Raw genomic sequence first — 20,201 nt, 5'->3', positions numbered from 1 at the left:
CTTGGAGAAGGGTTCTCCCCCTTGGAAGAACTCTAGAAGCCTCATCTTCGTCGATCCGTCCACCTCCGGAGCAAGGGAACTTCTCCAAGAACACCACACTTCAAGGATAAGCACTCTCCTCTCTCTACTTCTTTGTATTGGGTTGTAGTTTGCTTCTTTCTTCATCTTTGATTGTATTTCCTTTGCTACGGAGTAAATCTCTTGATCTAGGATGTAGGAAGTAGCTATGATGTGATTGTGGATGTATGAACTATGTATTTGGATATTTTCTTATTCAATAAAGTATTATGTCATGTTCTATTTGAATTGTGCCTTCTATGTGTTTGATGAAGTGTGTGAATGGTGCAAACATATAGATGTGGATTGATTGTGAATCCCGTAGAGGGATCCCCTAGATCGTATGACCGAGGGGCATCAACGACAGGCTGCCCCGCTAACGGTCGTCTTGGGGGTTACCTTGAAAGGAGAATCAATTCTCTGCAAGGAAGTGGGTAGTCGTAGTCAATTGTAATCCTCATTTCTATGTTTATTAAGTAGTACATGTGTTCCTATGTTGTATGACCGAAGAACGTCAGTGACAGACTGCCCTGCTAACGGATTTCATAGGAATCATTACTATTTAATTGCAAGGGATGTTGATCTAACTACCCTGCCAGTTGTCCACTGCAGGGGAGAGCCGGTAACTTTCTACATATGCATAAAATGGAGGTAAGGAGATGAATAATGCATAGGGTCATTAACTAGCATCATAGTGAAACCGAAATCCTAGTATCTATCCATCCCCAAACATAACTCTCTCTCTTTCTCTACTCTTTACATTGTTTCACTCTCTCTTTTTCAATTAACCTTTGATTGTTTAGATAAGTCGTCGTGCAAAGTTAACTAATACTTAATCAATAGTCAATGTGGATTTGATATCTTTTGTATTACCGACGACGTAACCGTGTACTTGCGGTTCGTAATAATACGCTCAGCAACATTTGCAAGTTTGAAGGATAATAGCTTTGAGCCTCAGTAGGCATTGCACATGTTTCTCACGTGGTCAAGGCACGCGACCCAATGGGCTAAGGTTGGAGTAAAGATTAGGGTTTAGGGATGACAATGAGTCAGATTCGAATTGGATTCTATATCCTGCGTCCCCATATCAATAAGGGATCGAATATTCATCTCCATACTCATACCCATTAAAGGATTAGATATTTTTTATATTAATAAATTTTTTCCCATCCAACATCATCATTCAATAAAAGTATATTAAAATTAACAAAATATGCTATATAGATGTTTAACTTATTGTTTAACACCAATAAGAGATTTTGTATAATTTAATCGGATATTAGGATTGGATATCAGATATCAATAGTCCCTTCGTATCTTTCTCTATTCAAGTTGGATATCAGATTTGAGAGAAAATTATCATCCCTAACTTAGAAGAGTCCAAGTCTACTAATTCAACAAATTTATATTTAATCAATCAAATTAATTATATTATTAACTAGAAAAAAAAGTAACACTTTATTAATAAATAAGTATGAACAATATAAAATAAATAAATTTATAAATGATTATTTCTCCTTAACAACTTGCTAACTATTTTTTATTTTTTTACTTTCAAAATCCTCCTCTTCCATAGATTGGATGGCTAGATGGGATGGTATTGCTTGTAATCGAGCTCGATTTGGGACGAGTAAGCCATGACCTATCAAAGGATGGGTTGCACGTGCTAGATCTAACATTAGTTTAAGTTAGATGAGTGTAGGTCTGTCCACAGGTCGTCGGGTCCTAATCAGATCCAGTCTGAACCCGTAACTACGTCAACGGCCGGAGCCAGTTATGATTCAAACCAAAAAAGTAATCATTGAACCAGCGATTCAACCTGTCGATTCAACGGGTCTCATCTTCCACAGCGATTCAAACTAGTCCACCACCACCTTCTCTTCCTCGTCGCTTCCCTCTTCTCTTCCTCTCTAGACACCGTCACCGCGTCACACCAGCGCCCTCCGCTCCTCTCTCTCCTAACGCAACCGCACTAGCAGCCTCCGCTCTCACCTCGACCAAAGCCCTAATCCTTGGCCCGTGGGCGACAGCATCCTGCCACGCGCAGCGACCTTGCATGACGAGTCTGTCTCCTGCAGTGAAGGCAATGGTGAAGGCTTCCTCCTCAATGAGGCGGGCGACGGAGGAGGCTTCCTCCTGGGGAGGACTCCGTGCCGTTTAGAGAGGATGGAAGGGGTGGAGAGAGTGTTGATCAGATCTCGCGTCCACTGCCATTGAGGTCAGATGTGAAGGAAAGGGAGGAGAATAAGTGACCGGATAAAGACGACAAAGCGGAGGCTTTGCTGCCTTTAACAGCGGGAGGATCGCCATAGGTGAGCTTCGTTAATTATTGTGAGGGTCAAGGCCGGTCTAGATTTTGAAAGGTCGAATAAAAACTAAAAATAAAAAAGAGGTCATTTATTTATATAAAAAACTAATAAAATCAATGTTATAAAAATAATTTCAGTAACTAAATACATAAATTAAATTTATATTTAGATATTTTAAAATTTAAAGAGATATAAATAGAAAAAGGCTGGTGAAGCCACTGCTCGAGTACTTCATATTTTTCTTTTTTTCGAGTACTTCATATTTTTCTTTTTTTATTGGATACTTTTATAAAAAAAAAAACAAAAATATATAGATTTTTTTAATTTAATTTTTTAAAATAGAGGTTAGCATTATTTACTTTTAAAAAAATATAAAAAATAAAAAAAGTGGGCTCACTTTTTTATTTTTTTAATGAATTAATATTTACTTAAAAATATTTTTAAAAAAAAAAAATGGACCCGCCGTAGGTGAGGCCTTGTGTGTCGCCCATCTTGACCACCCAGGCCAACTCTGATAATGATAGATAGATACAATAGGAATGGGGATTTCCTTAAGGATTTTTTTGTTTTTTTTTTTTGTCACGAGTCAAGACATCGTAAAAAGTGAACCATATTGAATTCGTCGTAAACTCTGAATTGAATCAAAATCGACGGTTTTGAAAGATTAAGATTAAGAATCGATTTTTTATGAACTGTCAGAATCGTCGATTTCTAAACTATGATCGGGTCTAGATGAGTGACTCAATCCGTGGGTTCTAATAAGCATGATTCGCGTGCCAAACCTAATTCCAAAGAGATCCAAACATAGGTCGATCGGACTTGGACCCACGACAGACATTTCCTGCTGGCAGTCACAATCTACGACAAATTGCGTCATGCCTAATTCGATGCGACACTCATTCCGAAACCTCTAGCCTAACCATTTCTCTAATCATAAAGGTAGATACCATGATCAAACTCTTTTTTTATAAAATATAGTTTAACGTTCTCAATGATCTCCCAAAAGAGGAAGAAGCTAAGTTGCCGCCAACCTACTTTGCCTTTTCCATTTTTAAAATCTTATCTTTTTTGTTCTTCGATCCTTCAAAATCAACAAAAGCGTTTCCTACATATCCAAAGAAAAACCTTGTTTATTTGTTAATCCGATCTTAGAATTCAACAGAGCAACACAATCCTCCCTTTTGTTTTGTTCTCACCTCCTTCCTCCTCCAACAGTTTGGTCATTGCTTCCACCTTACTGACCAATAAATGCCTCTCTTTGTGAAAGCTCCATTAATTCATCTTTTTGTGGAGGTCAGGTGCAAGTGGAAGGCATGCACATTGCACTAATCTCTCAAGTCATCATCAGAAAATAAAAATAAAAATCAAAAACAAAAAGAAAAATTAAAAGAAAATAAATAAATAAACGGCCAAAACTGTGGGACTCGTGCAATCGAAAGGCCTTCGACGGATGGCTAGTTCTGTGAGTTGCTGGAGCTCTGGGAAACACTTCTGGGTCTGCCTTTCAGGGTTTCTAGCTCTATCTGCTCCAGGGCCTGCACCACTTCTTTCATCGAAGGCCGGCTCTTTGGGTCGACCGTGAGGCACTTGAGGGTGAGTTGGGCGGCTAGGCGAGCCCCCTTGGAGGGATACTGCCCCTCGAGCCGGGGGTCCATCAGCTGGGCTAACTTTCGGCGGTCCGCCAAGTGGGGTTTGGAGTATTCTACAAAGTTGTGCTGCCCGCTCGGTCGACTCGGGTCGAACGCCCGCTGCCCCGAGAGCACCTCGAGTAGCACCGCTCCGAATCCGTACACATCGCTCTTTACGTACAAATGACCTGAGTGAAATGTTGAACGAAACAACCGTAAAGGGAATGGTCCAAGAGAATAGAAGTATCTTCTTGGAAGTTGTGAATATGCTTACCCGTGCTGACGTATTCGGGCGCGGCGTATCCATAGGTGCCCATGACTCGCGTGGTGACATGCGAGTCCCCTTCGCCCGGTCCGTGCTTTGCTAGTCCGAAATCCGAGAGCTTCGCGGAGTAATTCTGCATTCACCCGACAAACGAAGGCCTTTTAAGATAGACAGACGGTCGATCAACGAAGTCTGCAACGAGAACATAAAAAAAAACACAGCATTCACCGAGTCGAGGAGGATGTTCGAAGCCTTGAAATCGCGATAGATGATTTGCCTCTCGGACGCGTGTAGGAACGCGAGCCCTCGGGCCGCGCCTATGACTATCTTGAGCCTCAAGCTCCACGGAAGTGGCTCGAAGGCGGCCCCTCCTGCCCCCAAATTTCCAAAGGCAAAAACACAGACCCTTTATAACTGTACGCTGCATTGGGAACGAACACTTTCTAACTGAATTAACGGCTGAACTCACTTCTGAAGAGGTGGTTCTCGAGGCTTCCCTTGGCCATGTACTCGTAAACAAGAAGGTGCTCCTTCTCGTCCAAGCAGTAGCCCAAGAGCTTGACGAGGTTCGGGTGCGAAAGCCGGCCGAGGAAGTCGACTTCCGACTGCACTCAAACCTTTGTGGGTGAGCCCGACTGGTTCAGAAACTACCAAATTTGTTGAGAGAGAATTATGTTTTTTTTTTTGTTCTTTTACCTGCCACTGTTCAAGGCCCTGCATGCCGTCGATGTTCAATTTCTTGACGGCCACCACCATGCCGAAGCCGCTCTTGGCCGGGTTCAGGGTCTTCTCCTCCACCCAGCCCTTGTACACCCTCCCGAAGCCTCCTTCGCCGAGGACCGCGTCGGCCTTGAAGTTCCTCGTGGCGGCTCGCAGCTCCGAGAAGGTGAAGACCCGGAGGTTGGGCGCCTCGAGGATCCGGCCGTCGGGGAACGCGTCGTCGCCGCTGATGAAGCTGCCGTCGGACTGGCTGAAAATGCTCCCGCTGCGCGTGGAGAGCCTTTCGATTGCCGGGCCGCTGCTGCTTGCCCCTGAATTGGTTGCAGCGACGGGCAGGCAGTTCCCCATGCCTGGTTCTGAATTGGTGCTGGTAGCTCTGTTCTGTTGGGTTTTATCTCTGCTCTTTAAGAGAAGAAGAAGAAGTGTGGAGAAGGGAAAGGGAAAGGGAAAGGAAAAGGAAAAGAAAGGGAGGGAGAAAGAGCAAGGTTGACCAGTGTGTTTGGATTGCGTCAATGGGCACTAGCAATGGATTATAGGAAAGTAATGCACTTGTTTATCATGAAGAGCATGTGTCTACTTGTGTGCCATGGAATAATCATCGCTCTGCCTTTCTGTCGCTATTCTCGTTGACCTCGATCAATTTGGCTTCCCTAGTAGACTATCTCTTTTGGTCATCGTATCAGCCTGCAAATAGCTTCTCTTGTTTTATATCTCGGGCTCTAATGTTTTATGGTTCGAAGTGAATTGATGTCGATAGTCTAACTCAATTTCAAGTCGACCGATGATGCACAGCTTTTCTCGCTGAACACTAAGCTCAAACTTTGTTTTGTTGTGTACAAAAATGAACACAACTTTTGGCTCAGTGTTTTTGATGGATGTATTTCTCGTCTTCTGGCCCTCGTTTTTGCTTTTTCACTCGTCCCTTTGCTAATACAGTAAGGACAATCTTGTTTGTTTGTATTGAGAAGTATAAGGATACAAATTTACAATGTGTTGTAGGTATGAAAAAGAGCAAAAATATTATACAGAAAAATAATTGAAAAAATATACATACAAGATCATCTTATCTCAATTAACACTACAAAAATAACTCTCGAACTATGAAAAAAAAAAATAATAAGGAATGAAGTCACACTCTTGTCTAGCTAATACATCTTGCACCATATGACTAGATACTAGCAGTCTCACACTTCCAGACATCGAGCAGTCCAGTAACATGTCCAATGTAAAGATATCCACCAGGGGAAACTTGAATACTGTCAATTTCTTCTTTGCAACCAATATAACCTCTATCAATGAATCTGCAAAACAACAGAACATTTTCTATTAGTTTTTGCTCAATTCAATAATGAAGAAAAAAGACAAAGTAATAGGCATACGATGGCAGTTCATAGATGCGGAATGAGTTGTCACTACAAGAGGATAGTAGGATGGGTGTCCCCTGAATCCCACGTAAACAAACAGGACCCTGAAAATAATAACAAAAAAATAGAATTAATTAGTAGATCCTTATAAATGGACTACAAAGGTGTGTTTTCAAAACATAAGCATGTGGTTTTGTCTAGTCACAGTAGCATTTGTCGAATTTAATTTGAGCATAAAAATTCAAAATAAGTTCAACAAGAATGTCTATGTTTCACATAATTAATGTCAACAAAACTCACAAATGTTTCTTCATCTCTCATTACCAAATAAAACTAGATTTTTATGAACATGTTGCCTAAGGGTAAGGGAATTCATTGCTTGCTTGCTTCTTTATAATCATGTTGTGTTTAAAAATTTAGTTTAACAGTACAAAGATTACTTACATGGTCTTCTTGGTGGGAATATACCATTTTTAGATTTCCACCTTTGGCAGTTGTCCAAATCTACATCGAGAAGATTAAAAACAATGATTAGAAACATCAATCACCATTTCAGTGAAGTCAAATTGAATGTTGTGCAATAGAAAAAAAAATGGAGAATGTAAAAGAAAACTAACTTTTATTGTGTTGTCCAAGGAACATGAAATCAAAAATTTATCATAACGTAGCAACGACAAGACTGCCAACTTATGTTCAATGACTGTCTGTACACATTCCAAGGTATTAAGGTTCCACACCTGAAGGAGAAGATAATATATTAGAGAAACAACATTCTTCTACACAGATAAAGCTGAAATCAAGTTAAAAAATAGAAAATACAGCATTTATTTCCTTCAAATATGTTAGCAAATGGAAAAATGAGGAGATGCAAAGTCTTCCATTGTGTATAATATGCAGGCATCATTTGTTTTAACTAGAACTAAAGAACTCATTTCTGTAACTAGTATCAAACGAAACAACAAATGACTAACTTAACAATAATACATGACATGATTCTTACTTTGATAGTGTGGTCCATGGAGGCAGAGTAAAGCATGTCGCCCACCATAAATGAGGTTACTGTAAGTTTATGAGCAACAAGGGAGGCTGCTAGCTCCAGAGAGTTATTTTCTGAATCAATTTTCCATGTTAGTATACTTCCATCCTGCAGCAAGAATATAGGGATGAGAATTCAGCAATCAAACAGAAAAATGTAAAGCATATAAAAGCAGGATAAGCAAGCATATAGAATACCTGAACACCAGCAAATAGCAATCCGTTGGCAGCAGCCAAAGAATGGACCTGTCCATTTGGTCCATCAAGACAAGTCTGAGTTCCCATTTTAGTGTTCCAGACCTGCATTGCCACAAGGAACAGGGAAAGAAAAAGTAAAATTGAATATGCAATTACTCTCTGAACAGGGAAAGAAAAAGTAAAATTGAATCGAAGTATCTATTTACTGACCTTGATAGAATTTGGAACTCCTACAAATATCCAGGGTACTTCACTTATCAGAGAACCCACTTCCCCTCCCATTTTGAAGCTAGCAAGGAGCTGTATCAGGTGAATGTAAAGGGGAGTTTAGACATCAGCGATACATGAATGCAAGGTTTTGGAAGGGAGAAAGAAAGAGATTATGTTAACAGGTGTTGCTGTATATACCTGACCAGTATGGCAATCCCAAATCCTTAACCTTTCGTCCTTTCCTCCAGAGAACAACGTGTCTGAGTCATCTGGAAGTGTGACTCCTGAGACGGCCTGCACATAACAATGATGTCAAACACACAATTAATAATGTGCGAGCAACTCGGAGATCATAGCCTAAAATTCGTTTTCTTTTTTTGAAATTAAAAAAAAATACACAGGGGAAAGGAAAGTAACTCACGTTTTTGTGCCCTCGGAGAGAAGCGAGATGGGAGAATACTCCTCCGCAAGTAGAGTTCCCGGCGAAGAACTGGCCGCGAATCTTGTTGTCGTTGGCCTTTCCGATGGGTGGGCTGGCGTCCCGAGGCTTCTCCAACTCGGCGGGAGGGTCAGAGGTGTTAGGGTTGGTCCACGCCAGCCGCCGCTTCTTGATTGTGGCAGCCACAGGAGGTAGTGCGTCGGCGGCATTGTCGTTCTTCTTTTCGACAACGGGTGGGCTGGCATCGCAACACTTCCCCAACTCGGAGGGATGGTCGGAGGTGTTAGGTCTGGTCGATGCGGGGCGCAGCTTCTTGATTGTGGCATCCAGAGGAGTTGGTGCGTCGGCGGCATGGTCGTTCTTCTTTGCGACGACGGGTGGGCTGGCGTCGCGGCGCTTCCCCAACACGGAAGGAAGGCCAGAGGTGTTAGGGTAGGTCGGCGCCAGCCACCGCTTCATGATTGCGGCAGCCACAGGGGTCGGTGCGTCGGCCAACTCGCCATGCAAAAAGCGGCACGGGTGGCGATCGCACCTTCCCGCCCGCCAATAGTAGCAGACTCGGAGATGGGAAGGCGCCGTGGCATGGTAAGAGGAGTTCGGCCTCTGGTAGACGCGCTTGATTCCCCGTCGAACGAAGTCGGTCTTCTCCATCTCTGGAATCGCAGATTGAAAGAGAAGAGTGGAAATAGTCTCAGGAAAGGGTTTGTCGGAACTTATATAGGTGGCGTAGACGAGAAGCAAATTCCGAACAAGTTTGGAATTGGAATCAATTCATAACTCAAAATTATCAGGTTCATTAGCTGGTCCATTATCCGGCTCAATTTCCAGACCCATTATCAGGTAAACTAGGTTAAAGCCATGGATTTGGGTATCATTATGTTGGGCCGCCCATTAGCAGGATCATCTATCTACAATTTTGCCCCAGACCTTTCTTTCGTCAAAATATTTTTGTGTTTTTTTTTGCTGAATGCTCTACGATATTAAAAGGTATATCAGCATCCGCTACGATACATTTGTAACGTTTACTTGAAGTCAATAAAAAACTTCCGTAAATTTAATCCGGTCCGGTCGACATAAATTCAGTGTTGTTAACTAGTTCAACATTTTTACGACATTAAAAGGTATTGTCGGATCAAAAATGATAATTTCAGTAAGAGCATTAATAATAAAAAATACTACCAAAATTTCATACATACAAGTAATGTGTTTCTCGCTTTTACTATCCTGGATTCATGATCTTTAAGTGCAATAATAAAAAACAAAGGGGGAAAAAAATTCTCTTGAAGCTTTTCAAAGAACGCATCTTTATTCAGTAAAAATAATCAACAGCAAACAGCGGAGAAAAAAAAATATTCATCTCGACTAATAGACTATAGAAATTTATAAAGGAAATGAATGAATTAGTCGGTGGTGACGTTAACTATGCATGGGACAAGAGGCTCAGCGCTTGAACTCTGAACTCCAAACGCTCGCCTGTACAATTCGCACAACATTATTGTGTTGATGCCCATCTTGTGGCCTCGTCCAACCTGAAAAAACAAAACAACCAAAAAAAAAAGAGCTAGCGTTAGTACAATCATATCATGGTGCACGATCAAAAGAGCAATTTTCATATTGTTACCCATTGTATATGCTTATCAATTTACAATAATAATAATAACAATAATAATAATAATAATAATAATTCCATTGGGCGATTCACTTTCTTATTGATTTCTCAATTAACAAAAATAGATTGCATAAACAATATTGTTAATAAATTACAGTATAGCCTTCTTCAATAAAAGAACAAGGTGTGAATATTTTCTTCAATATTTTTTTTTTTACTTTAGATTGCTAACAAGTATAAGTGAACAATATAGAGAAGTATGTATAGTGGATATGCATACTAAAGGTGATGAGGTTTCACTTTGATAATAATCAAAATGTGAAACCAAGTTTGATGAATTAAAAAAAAAGGGGGGCATTCTTTTTGAATTTTACCCTTCTGGCTAAGATTCGAATCTTCCAAATATAAGTCCAAGAGTTTTACCACTTAAGCAGCTCAGCAGGAAAACTGACATCGACGTGAACATAGCTGCTGCACTCTTGCCCCCCAGCTACTGCTACTGTTAGTATATTTTACACTGTTATGGATCGAGACACCCTGCAAAGAAACTAAAGTTAAAATAACCCAAGAAGACCCAACTAAAACTAAAATGAAAAATTCCAGGTGAATTAACCTCTCACTGAATGGTTAGCAGAAGATTCTGTTAGAAAATGGACAACTTGATTGATTCCTTTAAACCATGAATGTCAGTCTACCTCATTGACGATAAACTAGAAAACCTGGAAAAATGCAAGTACAAATATAACATGCCAGCAAGATGACAGAACGTGAGAAAGATAACTCCAAGTAGTAAGCTCATCTGGCGCCAGTAATTGGATTCATATATAAATGAGATAACACGAACTTACCGTATTTGTTGTATCCGATGTGATGGGGCTTCAAGTATTTGAAAGAAGTTATTGGGCCTCAGCACTTGGTGACTTTATAGAGCAGTTCATGCATTTGTACCAGTTCCAGTCATGTTCACAGGCATCTCTCTTTAACGTTTATGGCGGAACCTCGACAGAACAAATCAACATGAATATCAGGGCCCATGATACAATCAGTTCGTGTAAACTCCACTTCTTTTACAGGGAGACCGACGATAGATATAACCCATACTCATCTCTTATGCATTTTGGTTGATTGCCTAATCCCTGGTCAGTATCTAACAAAGCCTGCAACGTCCAATGTACAAAAAATTGCAAGCCAGCTTTTCTCTTTACACATTCAATCAATCGAGCTGGAAGTACCCAGTCTCTTCGTGGAAAACATTATTCAACTTGCAGCAGAAAATTAGTTTTGAGCCTAGGATGTCTGCCAATGAAGAGACTGCAACAGCAGAAGTTATCTACAGGTCTATTCACAGAGGAGTTCTCAACTAACCACAAGCTTCTAACGACCAATAGACTCCAGTGAAACTCTTACAAGTCGAAGCAACCCTTCCACATTATGAAAGTTGAAGTCGAGGGCCTTTTTCACTGAAGACAGGCTGTCTGGCCTGTCCTTGTCAAGATTGGCACTAGCAGCTGCAATCGAAATTTGTATTTTCCTAGTTGCTTCAAATGCACAGTTTAGGTCGTTTGCCTGCAATAAAGTGCAGTGGAACCTTTTTTTATATGTACAAAAAGGAAACTACCACGGAACACTTTAGACACTAGGACAATAATCTAGTCAGTTTTCAATTGTTACAGAAACAGAATAAGAAAGTTGGCGTGTATATATACGGATCACAGTATGAGAAAGCAAGAGTAATCTATTAACTTACATAATGAAGCAAACGCATAACTTGAGGATGATGGCGTGCAGCTAAAATATGGTTGCCAGCAACTTGTGGAGAACTTACACCTTTCACTGAAACATTCTTACTCAATAACGCCTGATTGTTTAAATTATCAACATCCGACGCAGAAGAAGATGGTGATTCACCTAAAATCCAAAGACAAACAAATATCAAAAACCAGTGCATGGTATGCTAACTGGCATGAGAAAAGGAGGGGGCTAAATTAGCCCAAAAAAAGGTAAAAGGAAATATGAATACTAAGATGGAAGGTCATCCTCAAAGTTTATTCACTTCTTACCAAGAAAATCATACTTTCAATTAAAAATGTACTTAATTATTAAGGCATGATTAAGTAAAGGAAATCATTATAGCTATAGTGAAGCATCAGATACAATTCACGACCAGAACTCAATGAATAAATTAAGCTACTAAGGAATTGGTAACTGGTTATTTAAACATGCACCCAGAGGGGAAAAACAAATAATTGTTAACCAGTAAAATAGACATCTAAAATGAGTGCACTAATATTGTTCATAGACAAAAAAAAAAGTTATAATCACTTGAAGCACGAACTGAGGGGAACTTAAAGTAAAAGGGCACCATCAGCAAAACTACCCTAACATGGCTTCAGTGATCAAACAAGCAAGTATGATCTCTAAAGACAATCAAACACATTAGCCTTCAAAGATAATGGAACCTGAAATGTATGACTATTGAAAATGCCACACTTCCAAACCTGGAGGAAGAAACTGAAAAACAGCTTGCAGCTCATGCCGGTCTCTACATGCATTAGGATTTTTACAGTATGCAGCCTTCAGATAAGCCACTTCGATGCACTTGTATGCTAGAGCAGCTGAAGCCATCTCCTTAATTCTCTCACATTCACGGGCTACAAATCTGTCAAGATAAAGTATAACATTATTGCATAATTTTTTGACGTAATAGATTTATATCCCTAACACAGATATTGAAGTAGTGCAGCACTATTGCATAGTTGTCTTTGTTATAACCTATATTTAATTATTTATTCTTGGTTGCTAAATTTTGTACAACATTGCTATTTTAATCATATATAAAAGATGACCTTAACATCTAATTTAGACCAACCATTTTAACAGCATTAAACACCTGAGAAGTGGGTAAATCTCATTATTTGAAGCTTACTATATAAATCTAGTTAACTATATTCAAAACTGTTTTAGCACAACCCTTGATCGTCATGGATAAGAAGTGACCCTATAATTAACAGGTTGGTGGTAATTAATAAATATCTCAAGCCACACAAAAAATCAAACAATTTGGTTCAGCTGAACCAAGATTCAAAATCTCAAAATATATTGTAGGTTCGGTCTTCAACCAAAACAATTCAGATTCAGTATCGTATCATGTCATGTTGGTACCGTTATTGTATGCTATACACACACACATATGCATGCGTACACACACAATAAAACATGTTTATGCATATATATAATATACACATACAATAAAACATATATATATTCTTACTTATTTTTGTCATTCGCTTTGCTCATGAAATTCCGAAATCGGATTAACAGTCAGTTATGGTATAATAATCGACCGTCCTCAATGTGTTTTACAACATAAAAATAAAAGATATCATGAGTTCGTGACTTTAGGATTGGCTACAAAATTTTATCCAGACACATTTAATTGTATAAAAGAACTTGGTGTATACTATGAGGCCTTGGAGTATACTAACTTTAATATTGCATTTAACATTACACCAATTAGTGTTCATGTAATTCTTAACTTACTCGCAGAGTTTTGCCGTTTCAAAGTACATTTGTGCTGCTTCTGCTAATTTAGCACTATCAAAAGTAGCAGGTTCTATAAGAGAGGCAATATGTAGAAATTTCAAGGCAGCCTGAAAAAACAGGTCAGTGCTTTCAAGTTCTCGTCCTTCAATCTGCAAAAAATCATTTGTAAGAAGCAAACAAATTTTTTAATCACATTGGAATAGCAGTCAGTGTGATCAGAGTGATACGTGAGAGTACATTTACCTTTAGGCGATTGGCAGTGTGTTTAAGATCTCTTGCTTCTTTAATAAGAACAGTATAGTTTTCCTTTCTTATTGGACTGGATGTGTCCGGACCATTAGAAATGGCATGTCTCGTATCAGTATGGTGTGATCCACAATGACTATCTGGATGCTTCTGTTGTCTTACCACTTTCAAGGCATCAGTAGTTACTGCATCACCCATCTCACCATCAGATCTATGATGCTTGAGAGGTGTAGAGACAACACAGCGAGCTTGAGTTTCTTGTTTATCTCGAGAAGCTAATTTGAACACTGACTTCTCTTGTCCAGTCAGTAGATCTGGGATACGAGTCTTATGTGAACCATTTTGGTGCACTATTTGCTCATGTTCTAAAGGTGCCACTTGAATTTCTGGTTTGGAACTTCTAGCTCCAGTAACTATATTTTTTGAATCTACATTTCTTTGTTGATTGGCATGCACAGAATTACCATTCATGTCCATATGATCCTGCAAAGCAAATGACAAACTATTATCTGTTTTACTTGTTGTCCATCTCGAACTGTGTTCCTTCTTCACCAAGCAATCCTTCACACACTTGTCATGGGTGCCATCTTTTTCATTCCTACAGGAATCAGCAGTAGTCGCAGGTCTGTAGCTTCTCAGATTATTTGCAGAGTTCAAATCTTTGTTATCAGAAAGAGAACCAGAAGCCTTAAGCCTACTTTTTTCTGAATCAGACTTAGAACCTCGATGTTTCTCTTTAATTCCTGAAGCGCTTTTACCAGACATCCGCTGTAAGGGGTCACCCATTTGGTGATGCCTACTGGCTTTCTTTATGTCCTGATAATCATCCTTGTACGGATTATCTCCATTCTCAATGGGGAAAATCTTATCATGAGCACTCTGTTTCACAAGCAGTTTCTCATCATATTTGCCAGCAGTCGACAGGGTTTTTCCCTTCTCCAAATAGCCAATGGACCCTCTGAAAGAATCTAGATTAGCAGAATTTGCTGCCTTATGATCTTCAATAGATTGTTTTTCAAAAGAAAAGCAATTATCCTTCCTGCACTTTGCTGCAGGTCTATTTCCCCTGTGAACTTCAACAGCTGTACATCTCTTGGGACTTCCCAACACAGATGAATCAGTGTGAGTAGCATATTTTTTATCAGAATTCTTTTTGCTTGATTCTTTTTCTATAATTGGTATCCTCAAAGGTGATGATGAAACTGACTCAACAGGAGATCCCTTTGGTTCTGGAATATTGGATCTACTTTTCTGGGAACCAGAAACCTTTGAAGAACTTGAATTAGCAGCTAAACTAGGTTGCACAGAGTTAGAACCCCTCCACTTTGAGGAATTCCTCTTTAAGGAATCAAAGTCCAGATCCCTTGAGAATGCTGCATTCTCCTGGCCCTGATTTGAGGGGTGGTCTTTCTCAACCAAATTGACGGTTTCCTCATCCATTTCATCAGGTATGTAATCTCCATTGGCAACCAAGACCATTCTAGATATTGTTTGCTTTTTATCCTTCCTGTTATTGAGGTTACTGATCTTAGATATCTTTCCTTCAGACACTGATAAATCAGCCTTTTTATCCGGAACACACACCAATTGACTAAAATTTTCTTTGATATTGACCCCATTTTCCTCATTTTGGTTAGTTGCAAGTGCTTTCCGGTTGCGCTGACTTTCTTGGTGCAATAGTTTCTTCTTTGTGATAAGGGACTTCTTTACATCCGAAGTACTGAGGTGCTCCTTGATATGTCCATTATCAAAACACAGAACATCATCCCTTACTTTGTTAGATGGGGTTGGATTGTCTTGCATATCATATTCTAAGCTCTGCAAGCGTTCTTTCTTGTGCTTCTTTGGTGATCTAAGATCATCTTGATCAACAATTCTCTTACTTTTTGATTTCGAATGTTTCTCATTTTTTTCACTATGAATACCTGAAAAGAACAAAGAGACAAGGAAATATTGTCTTGTTCACATGGCCAAAAAAGATTGACAAGCAAAAGCAATACCTCCACTTGAATAGAATCCATGATTTTTATGTTTGTCTTTTTGCTTTGGCTTGCGCTTTTCTGTGCTGAAAGTAGTTGATCTTCCTAGAGTACTGACTGTACCTTTACATGACGAATTAACTTCAGCAGGCAGATTTTGATTAGCATTAACTGAGACTTGGTCATCCTTTTTTACAGAATTTGGAAACTCTGTAGAGATTGATTGATTTAGTACCAAAGCATCTTTTTGAGAACTTTTCTTCTTCATAGTAGTAGGCACTCCAAGATGGATTCCACTAGCCAAAGATGTGCTTGCAGCAGGAGGGTCAAAGCCATCTAGGCTAGCAACATTTTCTGAAACAGGGGCAACATACAATGCATGCAGAGCATTTGTTGTCTCATCCTCACTGAAATGGCAACTATTCATCCCCGGCCTACGCAAAAATATCAATATGTTAGACCATAAAGAAAAGGTAATATGTCAAGAAGCATAAGCAAAGAACTGATCCAGTTTGTTGATGAAGAGGCACTTACAACCAATTCAGCAAATTACATTGCCATTTGGGTGGCAGCTGACCAGTATTTGTGCCATATGGTAAGAGGCGCCATTTTTGACATATGTCACATAGTACCCAATTCTCTTCAATAACAATGGAGGCTTGAGGAGCAATGGGTGCATCTGCAGCAGGGGCATTGCATGTCAATGGTACAGATACTGGTTCACCAGCAGATGTACCTAAAGCTAGAGTGTCCCCCATCTTTTTACCACCAGACCTTTCCTTGAATGGCCGAAAAGGCACAATGGATTCTTCATGCTTGTGTTTCATGACCTTATTCTTAACCTTTAAATTATTTGATGAACCAACTCCAGTCTCTTCGGCTTTGATATCCCAGTTGCTATTTCCATAAGATTCCTTAGCACCAGACCCACTAAGACATTTAAGTGGTTTTTGAGCTTTAGACTTCTCCTCATGATCACCATTTCCATGAAATTTTTTCTTTTTTTCATTTAATGCTGCAGATGAGCTTCCACTTACACTGTCCTTCACAACCTCTCCAAAATCAGATTGACTTGAGATTACTTTTCTTTTCTTCTCAGGTATTTGGTCCTTTGCTTCAGCTACTTGCTCATTCCTCCTCTTCTCTCCACTTGAGTCAGTGTTCGAAATCTCAGAACCTTTATCAACCTTGACTCTCCCTTCTCTCTGGAGATCAGGTTTCCCATTCTTTTGATTATTTGTATTTTGATCCTCAAATGCTCTCTCTGTCATGCTTGTTTTTTCACTTGATTTCCTTTTTGACTGAATGATTCTGTTTACTGAATAGCCAACCACATTATTTATTGTGCTATCAACTAGCTCAAACTTTTTTTCTTTTGTAGGACCAGTACCAGGATTGTCCTTTGGTAAATCCTTTCTGATTTCCATTGGGTGATCCAGGGCGTTGCATTCAGTGTGTACAGTGTTTTCACCTATTTGTCCATCTGCTTTTTTAGTATTTTTTGAATTGGGAGAAACCCTAGCAAAAGAAGTAGAGGCAAGCACTTGAGCTGGTTGAACTTCTATGTCAATTCCCCTATTCAAGATTAGGGCACCTTTGTCTTCGGAAGACTTTGCTCCCTGTGGCCTCCCATTCTGCTGACTCAACTTAGTTGGCTTCTCCAGCAGACCATTTGATTCTCTTGAATGTGTAGAAAAATCAATAAAGCCAGATGTAGTTTCAGACCTTTCCTTGGACAGTTTCCCTTGTTTATATGGTTTGTTCAAAGAGAGCTCTTTTTCAATTGAGTGAAATAAACAATCTTGGAGTGGTGAAAGAAAATGGACACCAGGAATAGGAAAACATGTCATAACCTGCAGAAGAAGATTGATTAGGATTATAAAAAAATATGAAAGAAATCCTACCCAATATGACAAGAGATAAAAGCAAATTTACCTGGATAATAGTCCTGGGAGATTCATCAGATGCATTATCCGATTCAGGAAAAATTCCATTGCTTCCATCAGGACTTTCCTCAGAAGATGGTGATGGAGAAATATCTAAGCCTAGTCCACTGTAAATAGCAGCATTATTTCTAGCCAAGCTGTTGTCAGTACCCACTTTAATGCGAAGCTTCAGCGTTTTGTGGTCAGAACAATTGGTTGTCTTAATAAACGGTGTCTGCAGCAAACTAGGGTCCTGAGTGTTTGGTTTATTCATAGTGATATCCCATTTGCATGAATTGTCCACTAATGGAACTGCTGCATTATTACTTTTAGGAAAAGATGAACTCAACGTAACTGAAGTGTTCTGCTTTGTGACCTGTAAGTATGAGCTGGTGAACTCAATCTTGCTTACTAACTAACGAACATCATCTAGCATTTAGCAGTGATTCTGTGAATAAACTTTTTCTATTTGAATCGGCAGAAAAATGTCTTTTCACATAATAAATGAAGGAAAAAAAATGATGCTGAATAACCAGATTTTTGTTGCAGAACATTACTTAGAACCGATTTTAATTGAGACTTAGCACCTAACATAAAACCAATTGCATACCTCAACTGACATGTTTGAGGGAGATTTAGCGACATTTTGATTTGCCACTTTATTTGGACTTCTAGGATGAGATAAAATGGAAGGAGAACGCTGATAGGTAGGTAAGAATGAACCATATCCTCCAAACTTTGCACCTGTAAATTGGATGCATCTTTATGAGCTGAGAAATCTATACAAATTGGATGATCAATGAGTTCCTGGGACAAATTTTCTGCCTTACCCAAGTTTTCTGCAGAGACCCCAGCTTCAAACTCTTTCTGAAAATGTCCCAAGACATCCTGTATTTTTTCATCCTAAAAGAAACAATTAAAAGAAAATAATATCGCATACCGGTGATGAATGTGGTCTAGACTTTGTTTAACAGTTTGCAAGGAATTTTCCAATCTTGTTGATTGGATGTAATCCAAATTGCATCATATTAAAGATAAATTCCCTAGTCTTATGCACTACAATTGTCATGCATTTAGAAGCAGTATAATTTTAACGGCTTCAGGAAAAAAAATTTATCTAATTCTCTGATGCCATAATGCTGGCAACTGGAGCTTCGCTCAAGAACAAGAAAAATCCAAGACTAAAAGGATCTTTTTTATTTTGAATTATCAGATGAACCTTTTTTTTCTTTTAACAAAAAAGAAACTCATCTTTAGAACCATACCCGCTTCCACTCGTTCTAAAACGTGATTAAGATCAACACTTATTAATTAACCCAACCACCAGTAATGCAAATGTACGACCAAACAAAAAATTGACCACATCAGATTACCTGTTTCCGCAAAGCTCCAGCATGAGATGAATATTTCTATCCTATTTCAATCGTAAAATATAGAATTTCCAAGAGTTCTACAACAAAGAAAAGAATGCAAACAAACGAGTGGGCAAACCAACTGAGAGGACTTACGATGTAGGAGAGAGCATCGGGATCGATGCTGCGGTCTTCCTCCTGACTGGAGTACGCCTCGCCTTCCTCGAGCTCGATTTCCTCCTCCATGCTTCCTAGCCCCCTTCTGGCATCCTCCCTCCTCACCGCCGACAGCATCCAATTACGCAATCCTCACCCCCTCCACACTTCTCCCCTCCCTCCCTCCCTCACTTGAAAATCCAAACAAAAGCAAAATATCTTGAATCCCCTTCCTCCGGCGGTCGAAACCCTAGACTCCCTCACCGGAGGACGGCGGCTTCCGAGTCCCGCGGCGATCGGCGCCGGCGCAACACGCGGGGTGGTCGATCCCCGAGATCGAGATCGAGACTTCTCCAGACGAGATCGGGAACGGCGATCGCCACGAGCGCCCTGCCGCTGGTTCCTTTCGATCTCGTTCGCTTGTTTGGTGTTCTTCGAGAATGAGAGAGAGAAAGCGAGAGGAAGACGGGGAAGGAAAAGATAATAAATAAAAATAACTATATTATTCCCATTTTTTTTCCCCTACGTTTCTCCTTTTATGCAAATTGATTGTAAAAATTGTAATAAAAAAATATTTTTAAAAAAAATAACTTCTTTTTATTTCCCCTCTATTTAATAGTATTTCAATAAATTTCGTTAGTCGGAATTTTAATTTTCTTATTTGAAAATTATAAAAGGTAAGAATTTTCTTATTTTAATTTTCTAATTTTCGTTAGTCGAAATTGCTGTGGTTTCTAACTTTAAAACTTTAATTGAATCGGCCAAAACCCAACGCTAGCTGTTTGGAATTATGAGAGCCTGACATTAATTAAAAATAGATAAAGCTCAAAACAGTAATTTTTAAAATTTTATTATTGAAAGAATATTTCTTTTTAAAAAATAGTAAGAAGGATATTTTTATTCTATTTTATATTTAAAAAATATTTTTTTAATATTATTATAATATACATGATCTAATTTTCGCCAAAGTTATACTTAGGACGGTAAATGAACCAAGTGTTCGTAAACAAGTTCGGTATTCGGTTTGGTAAGAGTTTGTTTATGTTCATTCAATATACATTAAATTAATTAAACAAACAAACTTGAACAGCTCGTTAAGCTAAACAAATAAGCTTGAACACATATGTGTTCAGCTCGTTAACGTTCGTGAACAATGTTCACGAACC

At 39.2% G+C, this 20,201-nt stretch overlaps 3 protein-coding genes across 4 annotated transcripts; all 3 read right to left on the bottom strand.

Annotated features, from left to right (window-relative positions):
- Positions 1-3,476: 3,476 nt before the first annotated feature.
- LOC122017741 (probable serine/threonine-protein kinase PIX13) lies at positions 3,477-5,389 on the bottom strand. Its single transcript, XM_042575422.1, has 5 exons — positions 4,956-5,389; positions 4,729-4,864; positions 4,488-4,630; positions 4,269-4,392; positions 3,477-4,182 (listed from the first exon to the last, which is right to left on the bottom strand). Exons 1-5 carry the CDS (start codon positions 5,325-5,327, stop codon positions 3,821-3,823), a joined length of 1,137 nt encoding a protein of 378 aa, XP_042431356.1. The 5' UTR covers positions 5,328-5,389; the 3' UTR covers positions 3,477-3,820.
- Positions 5,390-6,049: 660 nt separating this feature from the next.
- Positions 6,050-8,936, bottom strand: LOC122017311 (zinc finger CCCH domain-containing protein 48-like). The gene is made up of 9 exons (XM_042574887.1): positions 8,208-8,936; positions 7,985-8,080; positions 7,787-7,876; positions 7,577-7,678; positions 7,344-7,487; positions 6,961-7,080; positions 6,788-6,847; positions 6,359-6,447; positions 6,050-6,280 (listed from the first exon to the last, which is right to left on the bottom strand). The coding sequence occupies exons 1-9, from the start codon at positions 8,874-8,876 to the stop codon at positions 6,148-6,150; spliced, it is 1,503 nt and encodes a 500-aa protein (XP_042430821.1). The 5' UTR covers positions 8,877-8,936; the 3' UTR covers positions 6,050-6,147.
- Positions 8,937-9,500: 564 nt separating this feature from the next.
- On the bottom strand, positions 9,501-19,213 carry LOC122016117 (cysteine-tryptophan domain-containing zinc finger protein 7-like). 2 transcript variants are annotated; one of them, XM_042573311.1, is made up of 14 exons: positions 19,036-19,213; positions 18,358-18,430; positions 18,138-18,271; positions 17,538-17,903; positions 16,137-17,455; positions 15,624-16,036; positions 13,621-15,548; positions 13,375-13,526; positions 12,333-12,493; positions 11,582-11,742; positions 10,683-11,400; positions 10,448-10,553; positions 10,258-10,371; positions 9,501-9,754 (listed from the first exon to the last, which is right to left on the bottom strand). In XM_042573311.1, exons 1-11 carry the CDS (start codon positions 19,171-19,173, stop codon positions 11,209-11,211), a joined length of 5,037 nt encoding a protein of 1,678 aa, XP_042429245.1. In that variant the 5' UTR covers positions 19,174-19,213; the 3' UTR covers positions 9,501-9,754; positions 10,258-10,371; positions 10,448-10,553; positions 10,683-11,208. The 2 variants fall into 2 exon arrangements, with proteins under 2 accessions (XP_042429245.1, XP_042429246.1); XM_042573312.1 differs by having other exon boundaries at positions 10,448-10,544.
- Between the last annotated feature and the right edge of the window lie 988 nt (positions 19,214-20,201).

The sequence above is a fragment of the Zingiber officinale genome, chromosome 8B (assembly GCF_018446385.1).
Source record: "Zingiber officinale cultivar Zhangliang chromosome 8B, Zo_v1.1, whole genome shotgun sequence".
Taxonomy (NCBI): Eukaryota; Viridiplantae; Streptophyta; class Magnoliopsida; order Zingiberales; family Zingiberaceae; genus Zingiber; species Zingiber officinale.
This window is presented reverse-complemented; position numbering and strand designations above follow the sequence as displayed.

Coding starts and splice junctions, on each gene's coding strand:
- LOC122017741 (XM_042575422.1), bottom strand. CDS start 5,327: ATGGGGAACTGCCTGCCCGTCGCTGCAACCAATTCAGGGGCAAGCAGC. Junction 4,631..4,728: donor CGAGAACCACCTCTTCAGAA/GTGAGTTCAGCC, acceptor ATTTGGGGGCAG/GAGGGGCCGCCTTCGAGCCA. Junction 4,183..4,268: donor GCCCGAATACGTCAGCACGG/GTAAGCATATTC, acceptor CATTTCACTCAG/GTCATTTGTACGTAAAGAGC.
- LOC122017311 (XM_042574887.1), bottom strand. CDS start 8,876: ATGGAGAAGACCGACTTCGTTCGACGGGGAATCAAGCGCGTCTACCAG. Junction 7,679..7,786: donor GAGTTCCAAATTCTATCAAG/GTCAGTAAATAG, acceptor GTGGCAATGCAG/GTCTGGAACACTAAAATGGG. Junction 6,281..6,358: donor CGCATCTATGAACTGCCATC/GTATGCCTATTA, acceptor GTTGTTTTGCAG/ATTCATTGATAGAGGTTATA.
- LOC122016117 (XM_042573311.1), bottom strand. CDS start 19,173: ATGCTGTCGGCGGTGAGGAGGGAGGATGCCAGAAGGGGGCTAGGAAGC. Junction 17,904..18,137: donor CCTCAAACATGTCAGTTGAG/GTATGCAATTGG, acceptor TCATACTTACAG/GTCACAAAGCAGAACACTTC. Junction 17,456..17,537: donor CTCCCAGGACTATTATCCAG/GTAAATTTGCTT, acceptor CTTCTTCTGCAG/GTTATGACATGTTTTCCTAT.